Below are 13,713 nucleotides of genomic sequence, written 5' to 3' on the forward strand. Positions count from 1 at the left end.
AGCTGGAAATTGAACTATCAATGTGTAAACTGATGTAAATGAATGTTTGTTTATGAAACACATAAAGTTAATTGAATTCTTCATAACTCTTGTATTTTTCACACTTTATTCTTTAGGATTATTACTTAATTTGCTATAATTTTCTCTGTAAGAATGTATTTGTGATATACTAATAGAGAAATCATAGAAACACTGGACCCCCCAAAGGAACTGTCTAAATGTGGATCTACCCTTCACATTTTACCCATCTTAAATGTAGACCCAAGAAAACAAAGAACCATTCATTCATTGAACAAACGTGTTTGTACACATATCATTATAGCATTCAAAAAGTGTAATTACCCCCAATTCCTGCCGGTTATTGACAGGCTAGAGAAATTCATAATTTTTTTCTGAGAATGGAAGAAATAAAGAAAAACAGACATCATTAAGCAATCTCAGAAACATTGTTCTAATCAAGGTATCAAGTAGAAAAAATAGAATGTATGATAATATTTAGATCAATTACACAGGGCAAACAAATAAGTGAGACAGACAGTAAGCTGGTATTTTATGTTTGGCAGTGAGAGAATGATGAATGACTGAGAAACAATGCATTTCTTTCCTCTGACAGATAAAATATTTTTCCACAACTTGGAATATATGGTTTGAATTATACATTTTATGCAAAGAAAATCTATACAACAAGAATGATACATGAAGAAAAAATTTAGTCCGTGTCTATTTCTGTGTAGTCTTAGTGTTTGAAATGATAAATGAATGAAGATTTTTGTGTCTGAAATAAAATGAATAGTGTCTGAAATAAAATGAATAGTGTTTGAAATGAAATGAATGAATGAGACGAAAAATAAGCAAACAGAAAGGACTTAATAGCTCTCATAATGAAGTAAGGGAAATTTGTGGGTTCCTCCCAAAGCTCATGGACAGCAACTGTTTTCTGGTGTGGACAACTTCCTGGTTGAAATGTCTACCTCCTCAAACAGAGGGCCTGAGCTGAACATTACTCCTTGCTGGTTCCACCCATTTGGCAGATCCCAACAGAGTTTCTGGCTATTGTCTTCTGCTTCTCCCTCCCTGCAGTGGTGTCTTTACTGATATCTTTCCTGGATAGAATTTTAAAATAAAAATGTAAAGTATAAAGAAGAGTATCATCTCTCCCCTGCCCAGAGTATAGAAGCCAATGAAAATTCAAATCATCACAAAGACTTAAATTTCATTTTTATATTATATTGAATTTTCTGTCGATTTTGCATGTCAGTGCCATACTATTTTAATTACTATGCTGCTGTAATGTATTTTGAGGTCAAGGATCGTGATATCTCCAGCTTGAGTTTTTTTTTTTTCTTTCTTTCTTTTTTCCTTTCTTTCTTTCTTTTCTTTTCTTTTCTTTTCTTTTCTTTTCTTTTCTTTTCTTTCACTCAGGGTCAGTTTGGGTATGCTGGGATTTTTGTGATTCTAATCAAATCTTAGGATTGATTTTTTTCCAATATGTAGGGAATGTTATTTATATTTTGGTAGTGATTACTTTGAATCTATATTTGATTTAGGTAGTGTAGATATTTTAAAAATTGATTTGTACTACTTGAAAGTCACAATTGCAAAAAGAGTTGGAGAGACAGAAAGAGCTCTTCCATCAGCTGGCTCACTACTCAAATGACCACGGCAGCCATGTGTTCCAGGTGTCTCACTTGCACAGAGGGTTTTAAGGAGTTGGGCCATCTGCTGCCTCTATACCAGGCCACCAGCAGGGAGATGGATCTGAAATGGAGCATCCGGGACACAAACTAGTGCCCATTTAGGACGTCATTGTTGCAGACAAAATGTTAGTCTCCTAAGCCACTGTTCAACCCTGACTGTTTTTATTATTACTATTGTTATTAATTCTTCCAGTTAAGGAGTAAGGAATTCCTTTCAACTCTGTGTGTGTGTGTGTGTGTGTGTGTGTGTGTACTCAGTGATGTTTTCATCAACATTTTGTAATTTTTTTCAAAATGTTTGCAATTGGAGGATATCACATTGAATGAAATAAGCCAGATACAGAGGGACAAATACATGATATTTTGCGCTATATTTGAGAGCTAAATTTAAAGCTAACAAAACCAAAACCAAAGCTAAAGAATTGTCTGTGTGTATCAATATTTCCAAACTTGTTTTTAATATATTTTTCATATATATTGCTAAGGATAATGTACTATAGCTTAATGATATAGTGGTTGTTTAAAAAATTACCATTTAAGAGTGAAGCTGTTTACACTCCTTGCTTATAGTCCCGCTTGGCTGTGGATTTTTAGTTGCTGTTGTTGAACTCTTTCTTTAGGGAGTAGGAGATCTTCACAGTATTACAACTTGAAAATCTGTTTTCTGAAAAATAAAGTCTTATCAGTTCTAAGAGTAATGATGCAGCACATTTTTTAAATCATAAAGATCCTCATAAAATAGGTATAAGCAGAAATAGAAGTAGCCTAAAATAGGGAAAACCTAATGCATCTAACCTAATGCATCTCTATTACACATTTTCACCCAAAAGATAGTGAACACAGAAGACTTCAACTCTACAGTTGAAATGATGGCTTTTTGTACATGTTTATGTTAAAGTGTTATCCCATGTAAGGGAAAGCTCTGTTTAACAGTAGGTGAAGGAACTATGTAAAAATGTGTGTCTGAGCTGAAAAGGAAACCTGATATAATAAACAATGTGCATTGAATTATGTTTGCAAATCAGTAAAAATAGTTCTTCAAATTATGCCAGCTAAGCAGTTAAAAATAAATCACACAAGTACTCTTAAATTTAATAAAAAATAAACAACAGTACATATTGATAAAGAAAATGTGACCAAAATTTATTTTGTATGAACATAATGTGCTGTTTTTTAAATAAATACATAATTAGAATGCTAAAAATGAAAGCAAAATAGGCTGATATGCGTAAGTAGAAATTTTTGAGGAGAAATTGATGAATGATTCCTAAAAGTAACATACAAATAATTATACACTTCATCACATGGGTATCCTTCAATTGAGAGAAAGGAGATATTTCATGAAAGTCTCTAATCTAAGACATTAATCTGTTTAGTGGAATGTACTGGGAAATTAATTAGGAGCATACGCCAGATTTTAGAAAATCAACTATCTAAGAGATTAAATATGAGTAAACTCTGTGTATCATAAAATTGTGTAAGTTTAATTGATTTAGTTTAGAAGAAAAGAATCATGAATCGGAGCAAAAGCGCTGAGTTACTACTATAATGGAACCAATTTTAATATCAATTATAATTAATTGTGTTAAAATTACACAGGTGTATAGTGTGTAGTAACGATGCTGTTTTATGCCATAAGGCATTTTAAAAGCATCATAATTCAAACTTAGTTAAATATCTTAACATTGCATTGTATTTTCCAAAACACATACTCTGTTTGAATTAAGAGGTAATGACAATTATTAGATCAGATTTTTTATTGGTAGGAAGAATAATAAAAATAACCTCCAGGGCCTGCCATGGTAAGGGAATACAGATTTCCCAGGGAGTATGGTTTGGGTGTGTTTGGGAATGAGGCCACCGAGGGAGTGCATGAAAGGTGAATTAAAGACTTTGGCAGCTTCCATTGACAAGGCCAATATGCTTGAAAATAATCAAGGGAGCTGAGATAGAGTGATCTAGTGGGAGGAAATCAGGCACATGTCTGGGTCAGAATGAGGCACCGGCCACATGGGAGAAATGTCTGTGCAAAGTACCCAGTGTCTGCTTCCCAATGGAACACGTGAAGCTAAGGAATGAGTGCCTGCTTGGTAAGGCTGGAGAGCTGTATCTGCCAGTGAGTTTCAGGGGAAAGAGTAGGCCAGGTAAGGCTGTGCTGTGGCACTAACTGGCAAGTGAGAGTACCAGGATGAGGGACAAATTCTATAGATTTGTGGGATGCCTTTTGGGACTGCAGAAGTGCAGATTTGCACATGGGCTGGGGGTGGTGGTTAGCTGAGCTAGGCATGGCCAAGCAATTCACCACACTCAGGAGATGGGGTTGGTTGCATACCTGCATGAGCCAAGTTGCAGTATCTGCTGGCGCACTAAAACTGAGTCTCAGGGCAGAGTGCGTTGGGCCACAGTACCTGCCAGCTCATGCAGAGATGGGGCTCGGAGTGCACTGTAACAGGAAGATGGCTAGCACCTGCTGACATACATGAGATCTCGGACCAGGAACAGACCTAGTATGGGTATATGTGAAACTCCCCTACAAGGTCTCTGCTCTTACTAGTGAGCACTGGATCCAGGGGTGGGAGTAGACTAAGTCAGGTGCTAATGGCTATAGCACCCATTGTCATGTGTGTGGGCTGGGTCTGGAATCAGGCAGAGATGGGACAGACTGTAGGACTCATTGGCATACATGGGAGCCAAGACATGATGTGGCTGTACCAGGGAAGCTTGCACCCACTGGTTCCCATAAGACTCAGGTCTGAGGGCAGATCACGTTGAGGTTGGTTACAGCAACCACTGGCAGGAGTTGGGACTGTGGTCTAGCCTTGCCAGGTAATAGCATATGCTTTTAATAGCATACATTGGCAATTACTGAAACCGGGAAAGGATCATGCCAGATTGAGTTGAAGTACCCACTGACATGAGCAAGATCTGAAACTGGGAGTGCACCCAGTAGAGGTTTTATGAGGACTCTGCTGCTAGGTTACAACTCCCACTGATGAGTGCAGGAGCCAGTCTTGGGTGGAGTGGGTAAACAGGGCACCAAAAATCATCTACAGGGGAGTCAAGCAAGGCTGTGGTACTCTTATGAGGGCTGGGACTGGAGGAAGTGCCTATCAGGCTGGGCTGCACACCCAAAAGCATGCACAGGCAAGGCTGGGAGGGTGTCTCCAAATAAGCTAAAAGGGAAGAGAAGTGGGTCCTAGCCCTGGTGCTGCTGTGTGGAGAGAACCTGGTATCCATGACAGTGTGTGTGTGTTGGTGGGGGGGCTCCTCCAAAGAATACTGGCATTACCAGAGTATCATTTGCTAGAGTGCAGGGGGCTCAGGGATTGGCAGGGCAGCTGACCAAGGAATTCTAGCTGGTGTTTCCTATGCCTCAGGCTCCAGAGGACTTGCTGGCCCAGTTTGTGGGATTGGTGGGCCATCCCAGCAAGTGATGACTCTTCAAGGAAGAGGCAGCCACAGCTGCTGAAACAGCCAGCACTGCACTGGCTCCAGTCCAATACCTGGCGGGCTGTTCTGGGCCTCTCCCACTTTTGGGTCGAGGTATACCTCCCACAGGCATGATGGGCCCATCTCCTGGTATGAGTCCCTCTACGGGTCCCCCAGTAGGAATTCCTGCTGGATGAGGAACTCCGATGGGTAGGCCATTTACTTGGATGCTGCCCACTCTGCCTGAGATGCGAGGACTATTTGATTCTTGGCCACAGAGTTTTGGAGGTAGATCCACAGATGCACGAGGCCAATTCCCTGTGACCACAATACTACAGGCCTGTTTGTTCTGCTCTTGTTTGCAGAGTCTCACCAGATTGTCTGGTTTCCCTTACAGGTCCTCCACCCCAAGGAATAAGCTCACCAAGACCCTAGACTCATCTTGGCCTTCCTCAGCTCCCTGTTTGTTTCCTGCAAGGCTGCACATCATACTTTTATCTCCTTGTGGCCTATGAAGCTGGTTTATTATAAACTCTTGATAAATGGGCCTGATGTCTCTATTTGTTTTTACAAAACTCTTTGATATATTGGGTGCTTAAGTGTCAAACTGGGTTGCTTTGGAAAAAGTGCGCTAATCTATGGCTGCCTCCCTATAAAATAGTTTATTACACATTTGCATTTGAGATACAGACTCATAAAATACAGTTATAAAATTGAACTGCAATAAAATATTTTGACCCATCAAAGCCAGTTTATTGAAATAAACACTGATATGATTGTTGTTTTAAAAAAAAGGAGGGCTGGAGGTCTGCTTTGTTGCCATTATTGTGGTTTTCCTGACTAGACTACAGCACCTGCTAGTGCACCTAAAGTCAAGTTCTTTTGCAGGCTGGTGTAGGTGACACCACAGAACCTGTCACTTTGCCCGGGAGATGGAGCTGGGGCTGAAACATACTGGGACAGAATATGACCCTGCACCAACTGGTAAATAAAAAAATCAGATCTGAGGTCATCGCAGTTCAGATTTCTTGGTGGACTCCCCAGCTAGACCACTGGACTTACCCCTTTGTCACTGGGAAAAGAAAAGTCTCAGGAAATAAAGTGTGATTTTGGATTGCGTTTTTCTGGTTGGGCCTCATCAGTTGCTGATGCCCTTGCAGAAGATAACATACAAAAATGAACACAGAATGGATTGATCAACTTGACCGTTCAAGCTTTGTAGCAGTGTGTTGGTCTGAGAAGGCGCTAAGGTAGATTGTCAGCCAGTAGGAAAGACTTTCTGCTTCCACCAGCAGTGGATTAGGGTTGCCTTTTTCCCACATCCTCGCCAGCAGGTGCTATTGGTAGTTTTCCTTATGGGGGCGTTCTCATTGGAGTTAAGTGAAACCTAAGTGTTGCTTTTATTTGAATTTTCTTTATTCCTCGGGAGCTTGAGTATTTTTTTCATCTGTGTGTTAACCATTTGGACTTTTTCTTTTTTTTGAAAAGTGTCTGATCATTTCCTTTGCCCATTTTTTTTTTAAAGATTTTATTATTATTGGAAAGCCGGATATACAGAGAGGAGGAGAGACAGAGAGGAAGATCTTCCATCCGATGTTTCACTCCCCAAGTGAGCCGCAACAGGCCGATGCGCGCCGATCCGATGCCGGGAACCAGGAACCTTTTCCGGGTCTCCCACGCGAGTGCAGTGTCCCAATGCATTGGGCCGTCCTCAACTGCTTTCCCAGGCCACAAGCAGGGAGCTGGATGGAAGTGGAGCTTCCGGGATTAGAACCGGCGCCCATATGGGATCCCGGGGCTTTCAAGGCAAGGACTTTAGCCGCTAGGCCACGCCGCCGGGCCCATCCTTTGCCCATTTATTAACTGGTTTGTTTGCTTTTGTTGTTATGGTTATTCTTGAGTTCTTTGTATATTCTGGATATCAGCTCTCTGTCTGTTGTTTAGTGTGCAAAGATTTTCTCCCACTTCGTTGATTCCATTTTAACTTTGTTGTTTCCTTTGCTGTTCAGAAGTTTCTTTGATGTAGTCTCATCTGTTTATTTTGTTCTTGATTACCTTGGCTTTGAATATTTTTCTAGGGAGTCTTTGCACTCTTATAGAGCATTTCCTACTGCCAATGCCAACAGTGTCATGACCCATGCAAAAAGCAGGAAGTTGGAACCATTTCTCTTTTGTTTATTTAAAGGATTTATTTATTCACTTATTGCAAAGTCAGATATACATAGAGGAGGAGAATCTTCCATCCGATGATGCATTCCCCAAGTGACCTCAGTGACCAGAGCTGAACCAATCCGAAGCCAGGAGCCAGCAGCTTCTTCCGGTCTCCCACGCAGGAGCAGGGTCCCAAGGCTTTGGACCATCCTCGACTACTTTCCCAGGATGAAAAGTGGGGCTGTCGGGATTAGAAGAGGTGCCCATATTGGATCCCAGTGTGTGCTAGGTGAGAACTTCAGCTGCTAGGCCACTGCACCAGGCCCCCATTGCTCTTTCATTTCTAACTTTAAGTGATTGTCCCCTTGTGATGCTCATTGCTACCACGGTTGAGGGGTGTTTTTGTTCATCTTCTTAGGAAATGGCTCTTTCTTGCTTCACTTGCAGTTTTTGGTGTAAAATCTAATTATTCTTGCTGTAAATTTTATATTCTCATGCTTCCTAGTCATTTGTATCCTTTTCCATAAGTCCTTGTGGTTCATTAATTAATCATCCATAAGAGATGTTTGATTGCTCATAAGCACCTGAGGTTGTAAATGTCTCTTTCAACACGATTTTTGCTACATCTCATGGGGTAATGATATTCTTATTTTTATTGTCACTTCTTTAGGCCCACATGAGTCATGCTGTAGCCTCAATTTCTGCAAGAGTGTTTTTTATTTTCATTTGTATTACTCTAGCAATGCATTGGAAATTCTGTGACATGTTGTTTAACTTCATCTTGAGGAAAATTTTCTTTTCTTCTCCCCATTGTGGACTGTGTTTTCTTGGCTTCACATTTAAAGGGATGTATAGTAGAACTATAGTGGAGACTGACATGTCCAGTTGTGGAGACATAGTGCAGTATGTCTCTCTGCATCCAGACCAAAAGAGCTGGTATTCAAATAGACAGTGCTCTGGGATAATTTTACAAGCAATAGATTAACCTGAAGAGCCATATCAGTTCTATATATACATGTTGTATGTATGTGTGTGTATGCATGTATGTGCATGAGCTCAAGCATACACATGTGCAAAAATCTAGAAGAAAATAGGTAAAAAAAACCCCACAATTTTCTGCATATTTTAAAACTGAATATATAGAGTGTTGACTTTGATTTTTATTTTAGATGTTATATACGAACACATAAAAAGTAATTGCCCAAAATGTGTTTTCATTATGGCTTTATATACAGGGCCATTGAATCATTATTAATTTTTTCAGTTTAATGTTTAATATTGAAAATGCTGTTTAAAGTGTGCTGGTTTTTCTTAAGGGCTCTTTTCATTGCCTCTTTCACATCTTTATTTCTCAAACTATAGACAATGGGATTCAGCATGGGAATCACAATGGTGTAAAACACCGACACTATCATGTCATGTTCCAAAGCATAATTGGAACTTGGTCTTACATACATGAAAAGGAGTGTCCCGTGAAAAATGGACACTCCAGTTAGATGAGAACCACAGGTAGAGAAGACCTTTTTCCTTCCCTCAGCTGAGTTCATTCTTAGGATGGCCAACAAAATGAAACCGTAGGAGATCAGGACAATCAAGATAGTTACTATTTCAACAAAGCCTACAAAGTAGAACAGCAGAAGCTGATTTGTGTGGGTGTCAGAACACGATATTGCAAGAAGGGGAGGAATATCACAGAAAAAATGCTCGATTTCATGGGAGCCACAAAAGTCCAGGGTAAATGTGGGCACTGAGTGAACAATAGCATGCAAAATGCCACCAACAAAGCAGGAAACAATGAGAGGCACGTAGACCCTGGGTGACATGCTCACCGAGTACAGCAGTGGGTTGTAGATGGCTACATAGCGATCGTAGGCCATGGCAGCCAGGAGGAAGCATTCTGTGGTTCCAAAAGTAATAGCAAGAAATGCCTGTGTTGCACAGCAAAGGAATGAAATTACTTTATTGTCGGACATAAAATCTGTTAACATGTTTGGTGTAACAACTGAGGAGAAGCAGGCATCTACCAAAGACAGCACACCCAGAAAATAGTACATGGGGTTGTGCAGTAGTGACTCTCCAATGACCAATGCAGTTAGCCCCAAATTTCCCATGAGAGTGAAGAGGTAGATTGCCAGAAACAAGAAAAAGAAAATAATCTGCATTTCAAGACTCTCTGCGAAGCCCTTCAGTACAAACATGGTAACTTGAGTTGCATTACTCATGTTGATATCTCATAGAATGAACTTGAAGGTATTCAATACATGCAGTTCATACTACCATGGAAAGAAACAAAAAAGGGATCCAATTGAATGTCTTATGTCTTCATGCGCAGTTCCTGGCAATGCATACTGTTGCAGCAGTAACTCAGGTGACGGCTAGATGGTCATTTGAAGGATGCTGCTACTTCCTGCAGAATCAAAATGAAGACATGGATATTCCTTCACTGCCTGAGCTCATGCCACTCTCCACACCATCCTGTCAACCAGTAAATACATCAGTGTTTTCTACTTGTCTGTATTTCTATTAAATCATTAAAATATTGGGCACAGCACAAGGTTCATTTGGCTAATGTTCTCTTTGAAAAGTGCCAGGATCCCATATGGGTGGCAGTTCATATTGTGCTGCTCCAATTTCCTTCTAGTTCCCTGCTTGTGGACGTGGAATGCAGTGGAGGGTGGCTCAAAGCCTTGGGACCCTGCCTCTTTTTAAGAGACCCTTAAGTAGTTACCAGCTCCTGATTTCAGATTGGCTCATCTGAGGCCATTGCGGCCACGAGGAGTGAGCAATGATATAAGGACTCATCATAGTGAACATTTGCTATGGGAATGGATTTTTGTTCACATTGCTTGTTTCATGCAGTTAATAAATGCATGTGGCATGTATGATGCAGCACCATTTCCATTACAGATTGTGAACTCATCATGCCTTTCCACTCCTCCATATTAGATACACTCTCATTTTGTTCTCTTAATAACACTGCCTTGGGCCCAGCGTGATAGCTTAATGGCTAAAGTCCTAACCTTGCACACAGGATCCCATAGGGCATCAGTTCTAATCCCAGTGGTCTCGCTTCCTATCCATCTCCCTCTTGTGGCCTGGCAAAGCAATTGAGGATGGCCCGAAGCCTTGGGACCCTGAACCAAGGGATATGGACAAAATTTTTGACTCCTGGCTTTAGATCAGCTCAGCTCCAGCCGTTGCAGCCACTTGGGAAGTGAATCATCTGAAGGAAGATCTTCTTCTCTGTGTATCTGACTTTCCAATAAAGATTAATACATCTTTAAAAAAAAGTTGCCTTAGTGGGCCCGGCGGCGTGGCCTAGTGGCTAAAGTCCTCGCCTTGAACGCCCCGGGAACCCATATGGGCGCCGGTTCTAATCCTGGCAGCTCCACTTCCCATCCAGCTCCCTGCTTGTGGCCTGGGAAAGCAGTCCAGGATGGCCCAAAGCTTTGGGACCCTGCTCCTGCATGAGAGACCCGGAAGAGGTTCCAAGTTCCCGGCATCGGATCGGCGCAGCACCGGCCGGTTGCGGCTCACTTGGGGAGTGAATCATCGGACGGAAGATCTTCCTCTCTGTCTCTCCTCCTCTCTGTATATCTGACTTTGTAATAAACTGAATAAATCTTAAAAAAAAAGTTGCCTTACTCGTTTGAGAAATGGGAAAAAAAAAAAAAAGCAAGACCAGGATTCTTTTACTGTTAGGCTAAGCATATACTTCTGAGGTTACAGAACATGGAAAGAATAATAATCTGAAGTGATTTCTAGACTACATAGCTAGCAAACAAATATAATTGATTATTGAGACATTTTTTCACACTGTTTGAAAACACAGTTGGTGCTGTTTTCTCAAGTTGAATGTACGCTGGGCTTCTGTTTGAAAATTCTTGATATTTCATACTTAGGACACATTTACTTTCTCCCTTTGGAAGAATGAAAGCATAATCTGTATTTACGTGGAAGATTTTTGTTTACATATACAAACTTGTTTTTTATTCTATCTTTTAGGCTCTTCTGCTTATTAACTCTTAGGGGAACTTTAATTCAATCAGATTTATGCAATCCATTCATCTGTGCCACAGGCAGTAATAATGGTTTCAAATTATATCTTGTAGCTAGCATATTTAGTACAGAACATGTTTGACCCTAATTTTTAAGTCTTAAAAATACTTTCAAAAGATTTTTAAGACTATCTTACCTGTAGAACAGCAGGTACAGATTTGTTTGCATTATGTAGAAGCTTCCTTTACACTGTTTATAAATACTGACTCAGCTGTTGATGCTACCCATAGGAGATGATCCAAGGGGAATATGACCCAATTGTTTAATGATCATATTAGCAACAGGATGATTTGTTTCATACTATACGTAAATTGCTCTGGAAAAGTTTCTGACTGACATTTATAAATCGAATACAGTTCTTTCACCTCCATGTATTGATTTTAATTTTTTTCTTTTGACACTGGATATGGTATCTGAAAGTATGAGATACAATCTTGCAGTTTTGATGTGGAGTTACAATTTACATTAACTGAAGATGAACGTGCTCATATTATCAAAAGAAGGCATTCTAGATTGCCGTGTATCAGTACATGAAACTAAATTTATTGCTGCAAGGCCGTCATGCTTCTGGTTGGGCCTAGCAAATGAATTTACAGTCATCCAGTTAAACCTCATTTTTCTCGGTTCAGTGATTCTCCAATTAATGTTGAAGATAAAAAATGTTGGTGATATTTATTTTCCATTTGTTTGTCATGCCTTTAATATTTTTTCCTCTTTTTTATTGCATTTCATTTTTTAAAAATTAATTACATTGCATTACGTGATACATTTTTTATGCACTGGGATTCCCCCCGCCCCTTCCCACACCCTCCCCCCACGGTGGATTGCTCCACCTTGTTGCATTTCCATAGTTCAAATTCAGTTGACATTCTTTCATTGGAGGTATTTACCAAGCATAAAGTCCAGCATCTTATTGTCCTGGTAAGTTCAATGGTTTCTTGGTGAGACCATCTCCGGTCTGAAGGTAGAGCCGGCAGAGTATCATTCCAATCAATTAAAAGCCCCAACATAATATTTACAACATTTACAACATTATTAGTATTTTAAAAATTGTTTCTATATTTTGGTATCATTTCAATCTTAATTCACTATATCAAATTTATTTTTAGCTATATATATATATATATATATATATATATATATAAAATTTATTCCACTTTGTATTTCCAAATGTTCTATATGATGACTAATTATGAATTGCATGATTGCATTTTAAAACTACACTTTTTTCAGGGTTTTGACATGATATAAAAGGCAGGTTTTCCACTTGTAGCACTGGCATCCCAAATGGGCACTGGTTTCTGTCCTGGCTGCTCTGCCTCAGATCCAATACCTGGCTTGGACTGGGAAAACAGTGAATGACAGATCTAATCTTAGGAGTCTTGCACCCACACAGGATACTCGAGGAAGCTCCTGGTTTCTTGTTTTTGTCTTAGATCAGTTCTGCTCTGTCTATTGTGTCTGTATTGGGGAGTGAATTAGCAGACAAAAATATCATTCTCTCCTTCAAATAAAAAAACACTTAAAAATAAATAAAATAGGGCCTGGCGGCGTGGCCTAACAGCTAAAGTCCTCGCCTTGAAAGCCCCGGGATCCCATATGGGCGCCGGTTCTAATCCCGGCAGCTCCACTTCCCATCCAGCTCCCTGCTTGTGGCCTGGGAAAGCAGTTGAGGACAGCCCAATGCATTGGGACCCTGCACTCGCGTGGAAGACCCGGAAGAGGTTCCAGGTTCCCGGCATCGGATCGGCGCGCACCGGCCGGTTGCGGCTCACTTGGGGAGTGAATCATCGGACGGAAGATCTTCCTCTCTGTCTCTCCTCCTCTGTGTATATCTGGCTGTAATAAAATGAATAAATCTTTAAAAAAAATAAAATAAAAATTGTTCATGGGTAATTTTATCAAACTCAGAATGAAGATTGTTAAGGGCCAAAATAGCCAATCACCTCAGAGTCTGCTGGGATAATCAGCTCCCCTCCAGATAAATGATTAAGAGGTAAAAGAGAGTTCAACAAACTAGTACCATCTGCTATCCAGGAGTTTTCAAAACCCTGAAGAAATCAAATGACATGTAAATGAGAATGAATTTTAGCAAAATGAAGCTGGGAAGAGAATATATATATATATATATATATATGGAGAATGTCAGAATGAATAGTTGACCAAAGTCTCAATAAGGAATTGGAGTTGAAAAAAAAAAGCAGCATGTTTCAGAGAACATTGTTGGAACATCACACAGCAATCCATTTAGATCTCATTTTTGTGTTAGGTGACAGGTGGGCATTTCGTACCTGTCTTCTGCCGGCTGCCTTCCAATCATCTAAACAGCTTTTGTTGAAGAGACCAGCCTTTTTCCTGGATGATTTTCAGTTCTTGA

At 40.2% G+C, this 13,713-nt stretch overlaps 1 protein-coding gene and 1 pseudogene across 1 annotated transcript; one reads left to right on the forward strand and one right to left on the reverse strand.

The window, feature by feature from the left end:
* Nucleotides 1–4,833: 4,833 nt before the first annotated feature.
* On the forward strand, nt 4,834–5,561 carry LOC118757779 (small nuclear ribonucleoprotein-associated protein B-like; annotated as a pseudogene).
* Nucleotides 5,562–8,542: 2,981 nt separating this feature from the next.
* LOC101531507 (olfactory receptor 5T7) lies at nt 8,543–9,529 on the reverse strand. Its single transcript, XM_004585530.2, has one exon. It carries the CDS (start codon nt 9,497–9,499, stop codon nt 8,543–8,545), a length of 957 nt encoding a protein of 318 aa, XP_004585587.2. The 5' UTR covers nt 9,500–9,529.
* Nucleotides 9,530–13,713: the final 4,184 nt, after the last annotated feature.

Source organism: Ochotona princeps, chromosome 4 (genome assembly GCF_030435755.1).
Source record: "Ochotona princeps isolate mOchPri1 chromosome 4, mOchPri1.hap1, whole genome shotgun sequence".
Classification (NCBI taxonomy): Eukaryota; Metazoa; Chordata; class Mammalia; order Lagomorpha; family Ochotonidae; genus Ochotona; species Ochotona princeps.

What these genes read in the sequence shown, in the direction of transcription:
- LOC101531507 (XM_004585530.2), bottom strand. Translation starts at nt 9,499, where the DNA reads ATGAGTAATGCAACTCAAGTTACCATGTTTGTACTGAAGGGCTTCGCA.